The sequence below is a fragment of the Melampsora larici-populina genome, assembly GCF_000204055.1.
Source record: "Melampsora larici-populina 98AG31 unplaced genomic scaffold MELLAscaffold_79, whole genome shotgun sequence".
In the NCBI taxonomy this organism is placed as follows: Eukaryota; Fungi; Basidiomycota; class Pucciniomycetes; order Pucciniales; family Melampsoraceae; genus Melampsora; species Melampsora laricis-populina.
The window spans coordinates 123,567-129,457 of NW_006768843.1; the positions used below are offsets into that span (position 1 = coordinate 123,567).

A 5,891-nucleotide genomic window follows, 5' to 3' on the forward strand; every position below is an offset into this window, starting at 1 on the left:
AGCTTTTTCCGTCAGTTTTGAAGCCAAATAAAGAGGATTTCTGAAAGTCTGATGTGGATCAGACCAAACAACGCCACAGGTTGTACAGTTTATCAAAAGCTCCCCAATATTGATCAGCCATCAAACTTAGACATCCAGGGGATCTGCCCTCTGGCGTCTTCAGATAGCTGGGTGACAACTTTGTCACAAACAGACAGTTTACCTAAAGTGTTGCAAAAGACTGCTTCACCTAAAACATACAATGACTATGACAAGTCTTTCAAAGTATCACAACCACACAACCTAAATCATCTTTGTAGGTATCAACCCTCAGATCAAACCCAGACAATTACAGACCCATGATGTAGCAGAGAACTAATTAATAGTAAAACTTTACTTTTGGCTTGCATTCTAGTATCACATTCATACAATATTGTGGCACCACTGTTTGTAATGTCCCTTGTAGCCAAACCATGGCTTGTGTAAGTTCGATACACATCCCACATCACTCACATTTTGTCTGTCAACAATTGTGGTCTTGCTGAAGCTCTATATCTCTTTGCACTTCTGAATTCAGCTCCTATGTCACAGGTAAACATCAGATTAAGTTCTGGTCCAGCCATTTGCAACGATGGGCCGCTGCATTGCAAAAAGTGCGCAATGCGCAGCAACACAACACATTGCTGTTAGGTGGCAACGCAACTGCTTTGTCTGCTGCAAGTTGCATTGCTCCTCAGAGCCAGAGGCTTTCCCATGTTGCGTTGCGTTGCAGAGCAATGCAACTGAAGCAAGGGTGGCAGCGGGCTATGGGCCCAGGGCAGGGTGAATGCGTGGTGTATTCAAATATGTCACTTGTCACCCCTTGCTTCCTTATCCAATCTCAATTTTGTATAGTAAGGAAATAAGAAAGACAAATGAATCTACTGAAACTTTTGACGTCATGGTCGGGTCTATCCATCTTTTTCCCAATTGTAAATAAAATGTAATATTATTGTGATATAACAAACTTCCAAGCTCAAATTGTCAGAGCAACATCCCTCCTGGATCGCAACATTGGCAAAATCTGTGCCTTCAACTCCTATCAATCTTAAAAACATACACACATTTAATTTTTCATGGCCAGCAGTCCTTCACCTGAGGAAACACTTCCTTCACCAATCCAAGCTTCAACACCACTTCACCGTTCCCAACAACCTCCAACCCCTTGTAAGAGCGTACCCGGGATGATCCCGCCGTCTTCGGATGGCCGGGCAACAATCTCCCTTACTCAATCCTTGCGCTCCAAGACCACTTTGCGCAAGCAACAGAGCCCAGCAGATGATTCACCACAGGTGGCCCGGAGCAAGAAGCATGGGAAACCTTCTCAATGGACACAAGAGCCTAGATTGCCACATGATGGCTGGACCACGGACAACAATATTCATGCCTTTTTGAGTGCAGCAGTCACATTCATAGATGAAAATTGGGCTTATCAGGTTTGCCATTTAACACTGAAGTTGATTGTGTGGCATCACAAAGGGGTTTGACTTGCCCAGCCTTTAGTTTATGTTATGAAAAAGCACGGGCTTCATCACAAGGTAAGTCTATTAAATTCTCATGCTGTCCAACTTTGATGTTATGAAGTCTACTGAAAATTTCCACATGCTGGCTCAGGTTACTGTTTCCGGGTCAAACAACATCACTATGGCCAAAAAAATGCATACTCAGTTTTTACTTGAAGAGAGCAATGAAATTGACACAGAAGATATGTCACGTTCAAAAACTTCAGCCCAATCTTACACATGGGATCCAAATACCAACTATGCTTGGTGATTTCTCCACAAGATCTCTTCAACTGTCAAAGGCAGTTTGACCGAGTTCGGTCAAACAGCACCATCTTGAACCCAGCAGCGTGAAGCCCTACTCGGAGTCTTCCCAATCTCAGGAACTTTGCCTGTAATTGCTGAAGATGATGAAGAATCAACTGAACCAGTAATCATAGAAAATGATCCGGAGGCCACTCCGGAAACCAATTGTACTCCTCCAGAAAACAACTCGTAACAGTACTAATGTCCCTGAAGAACCGGAAACCAATCACAAGTCCGAATGTGATGATCATAACACTAAAGGCACAACCATGTTTCCCGGCAAAACTCGATTAAACCCTTAAGCCCGTCATTTGTTTGGCCAAAACTACCTAACCTTATGCCCCCTTCCACAGACAACTCCACCAATATTGACACCATAATAGTCAATGGCGGAAAGCTTGCCACGATTATCAACCACTCTTGATATCGAATACACTGAGGAACACAATTACCTTGTTTGGCACAAGAACACCTTTGCAGACCCATCGGAGATGATCACAACTGGCCGTAAGGTTAGTTAGCCTTCAACCTCAAGTATAAGCTAACCTGTTACCTCCAGCTTGTCACAATTGTTGATCCAAATTTCAAATGTTCTTTGATTACTGTGTCTCCAAAGACTGTTGAGCACAAAGTTTTTGCGAAGCTTCCAGATGGATCCGAATACAAAGAGTGATGTTGGACCGGATTGTCAAGATTAGATATAGACAAGGTCTGTACTTCATGAGCTTTGATCTGTGGCATGCATATTGAAAATATTGAACTTATGTTTATCAGATGGTATCAGGCAGAGCTTTCTTCCTGCTCTTCCGGGCGCACACTCACATCAACACAAAACAAAGGGAGACGTATCTGTAATGATCCATTCCGCGGTTGCATGGCTGGCATGATCAAACTTAGATATACACTGTTGCCAGTGTGGTACAAGTCTTATTTTTGAAAACTCTTTTGCAGGTGCTCATATGACTGTGTCAGTGCTGCTTCCGACACAATTTCATTGGTACTTGAAACCCTTCGCCTAAGTTCTGGAGTTTTAGCCCACAATACGCAATGTTCCCTTCGTCTTACTGGAATCATCATCAATCGCATGTGGAAGTCTGCCCTGCGCCACCAGAATCACATCTTTTGAACTCATCAATTGTCCAACTCCTTTGATTTCTTTTTTGATATCAGCACACACCTCGACTCGCTACTTCATATGGTCCAATTCATATCAGCTTATCGTGAAGACTTTGGGTTAAATTCAATAACATCAATCCAATATCATCCAATCAACCCTTTAGTTGTTCACATTCAGTATTTGCTTTGGTTTACTGCCATCAATGCTTTATTGGTCGATCTCGGTAATCCCCTTGCTTCGCCGTGGCTGACTGGAATCATACCTGGTCATCTATTTAATTCCATCCAGGCCGATCATCACGTCGTGGCCTCATCTTTCAACTTCCTTCAACTCAATTAACTGTTCCAATCAATGCACTTGAATTGATTCAACTTAATGTACCCTTGAGACAATCCACATATGTATTCTTCTCAATCTCAACTAGAAAAGACATATGTCAATGATTGCTTCATCTAGAATTCGGTTAGCTGTAGTAAAGCTCAAGATATTGTAATCCTCTCATCAACCTCAAGTTCTTCCTTCTTGATTTGCTTTCAACACTTTGTTATTTCAAAATAGAATTTCATTCTTCCTACTTGATCTAATCAGTGTAGAGTAGACTTATTTCTCTCAACACTGTCCATTTTTAATCATTGATTTGTACTAACTATCTATTCAAGTGCTTTTCACAGAGTATTTGGCACCCATTGCTCACACGTATATCACTCCGATTCAAAATCACTCATTTTATTGCAAGATCAACTTACACCACTTCACTTCAACTCTTCAAGAAATGGATGATCATTACTAATGTGATCAAATTACCCTCCATTCACACTCGACTAGCATACTAACCCCCTGCTGTCCTCCACTGTGTTGTTAGTATGCACCAAATCACTTCAAACAGCTACAAAATCAAGACTTCCTTAGTTTCGTTAGATTGTAGGATGTTTACTATTGAGGGGGGTATTGAATTTGCCATTTCTCATTCCTGTTACAATAGTTACCATCCTACACCTCCGCTTTGAGCTCATCAGATTCCTTCCATTTTGTTCTGTTGCTCCATTCCTTTTGCGCACTGTACCAACTAATACCAATGCGGTGAATGATATTCACAACTTTATTTGTTCACCAGGCCTATGTCTAGAGAGAATCCCCATATATAAAGAGTTCTTGTTTGCATGTTAATTGTTTCTTCACTCAAACATTTCATCTCTTTACTTTTGTCACCTTACAACAGGTGCTCTTCTTTCTCTACTCACTTCTTAGTGATACCTACTAGCTGCTGTGCTGTGTTTATCACTAATACGTGATTTCTATGAGACACCTGCCATTTCTTAATTTATCAGATTTGCAATTGATGATCATTTCTATCAGCTCTTCTGGATCACTTGTGAAGCCTCTTATGATAGAAAGGCGGACCAAAATGCATGTCTATCTTGGGGATACTCAGTATGTGATAATTACTTGCAAAAGTATCAAGTTTCATCACACTGATCTCATTCTACCTTGTAGCCATATTATATTTATTTGACTTATGAACACTTCCTGTTAAGCCCCTCTTCTGGCCAGAAAATACAGTTTCCAGCTCCTCTTGATACTTTGCTGCCTTTTTGCATTGGTGGTCATATTTTGACCAGAAGTAATTCAATCTGGAATGCAGCGCCAAGAATGCAAAAGAATCCTGTCACATTGATTGTTGCACTTGACAAAGATGGAGGTGCTGTGGTACACTTTAGCCGGATAATGGCAAGGCCATCCCTTGCCATCAGGAACAAAGTATATTCATCTATTGCTCTGAAGCACAAAAAGTCAATTCAGAGATTTTGAAATTGTTTTCTGGCACTGCGGTTGGTGCAGCTGCTTGCAATGCTCATCCTAGCTTATCAAGCACCTTGGCCACTTTCAGTCTCAATAATGACTGGTCCAAGAAGAATAGCAACACATTCATTTCAGGGGCACTCATTTTGGATTTACCAGAAAAGCCTACGCAATCCAAAGCTTTGAGCTCCATCAAATAACTTATCTTTGAATACTATCCGGGTTCAACCTCATCCACAAATTTGGTCAAAGGAACTGCACTAGACAAATGTGCAAGCGTATCAACAATCCCCACTGCTTGTGTTCCTGTCAATATGGACTGGTGGATTGTGGTATACTCTCATGGAACCAGCACTTGTGTGTCATCAAAGAGCATCTTGAGCGCCAATCCATAGTATTGGATTGAAGAAGACACCAAAACAGTGAGTCCATTCAAGAGGATTATACAGTTATACATTTTGATTCAACAGCTAAAATCTCAGTCTCTTTATATCAGTAAAACACAACAAATCAATTCTTCACTTCAAAATTGAATGAATGATTCAATCCAATCCACCTCCACTTTAACTTCAAATTTAAACAATAGACATAAAATTGATTTCTGAGATCTTTAAATTAGTATCAAGATTGGGACAAGGGATTGGAATCATGAGAAGAATAATGAAATCACTGAATGTATGAAAGTATCCAGATAGACCACAATTTGTTGTACAAGACAGACTATATGGAAATCTTAATCAAGTGGGATAGATTTGCTAGAGCAGAAGATTACTTTGTTCAAGAAGTATTAAAGTCAGATTAATTTGATACTTGAGGTCTTAAAGCTTGATACTGCATGTATTGGATGTGGACCTGATAAATCAGGTTTATCAAGCTTTGAATTTATTTCAAGTGAATCAAATGATTATCAGATCACAAAGTGAGAAACAAACTCAGATCAAGATAAATATCCACTCAATTCTCAAAGCTCAAAAATTTGCAATCTCAGTCGTCAAAAATAGTTAGGTTCAACTGAATTCCCTTTGTATCCAATATATTTTTTCTGAACTGACTCCTGGCAACTGTTTTAAATTATGAGACCTCATCCAGGTTAATTATATAATTATATAATTATTTCTTGATTTATCTTATGATACTTTGTAAGTTTA

The 5,891-nt window shown here is 40.0% G+C and overlaps 2 protein-coding genes across 2 annotated transcripts; one reads left to right on the top strand and one right to left on the bottom strand.

Moving 5' to 3' along the window:
- Positions 1-113: 113 nt before the first annotated feature.
- Positions 114-602, bottom strand: MELLADRAFT_113187 (uncharacterized protein; the record flags this gene model as incomplete). The annotated part of the gene is made up of 3 exons (XM_007417834.1): positions 114-229; positions 377-456; positions 493-602. The coding sequence occupies 3 exons, from the start codon at positions 600-602 to the stop codon at positions 114-116; spliced, it is 306 nt and encodes a 101-aa protein (XP_007417896.1).
- Positions 603-2,212: 1,610 nt separating this feature from the next.
- MELLADRAFT_95077 (uncharacterized protein) lies at positions 2,213-2,499 on the top strand (the record flags this gene model as incomplete). Its single annotated transcript, XM_007417817.1, has 2 exons — positions 2,213-2,338; positions 2,443-2,499. The coding sequence occupies 2 exons, from the start codon at positions 2,213-2,215 to the stop codon at positions 2,497-2,499; spliced, it is 183 nt and encodes a 60-aa protein (XP_007417879.1).
- Positions 2,500-5,891: the final 3,392 nt, after the last annotated feature.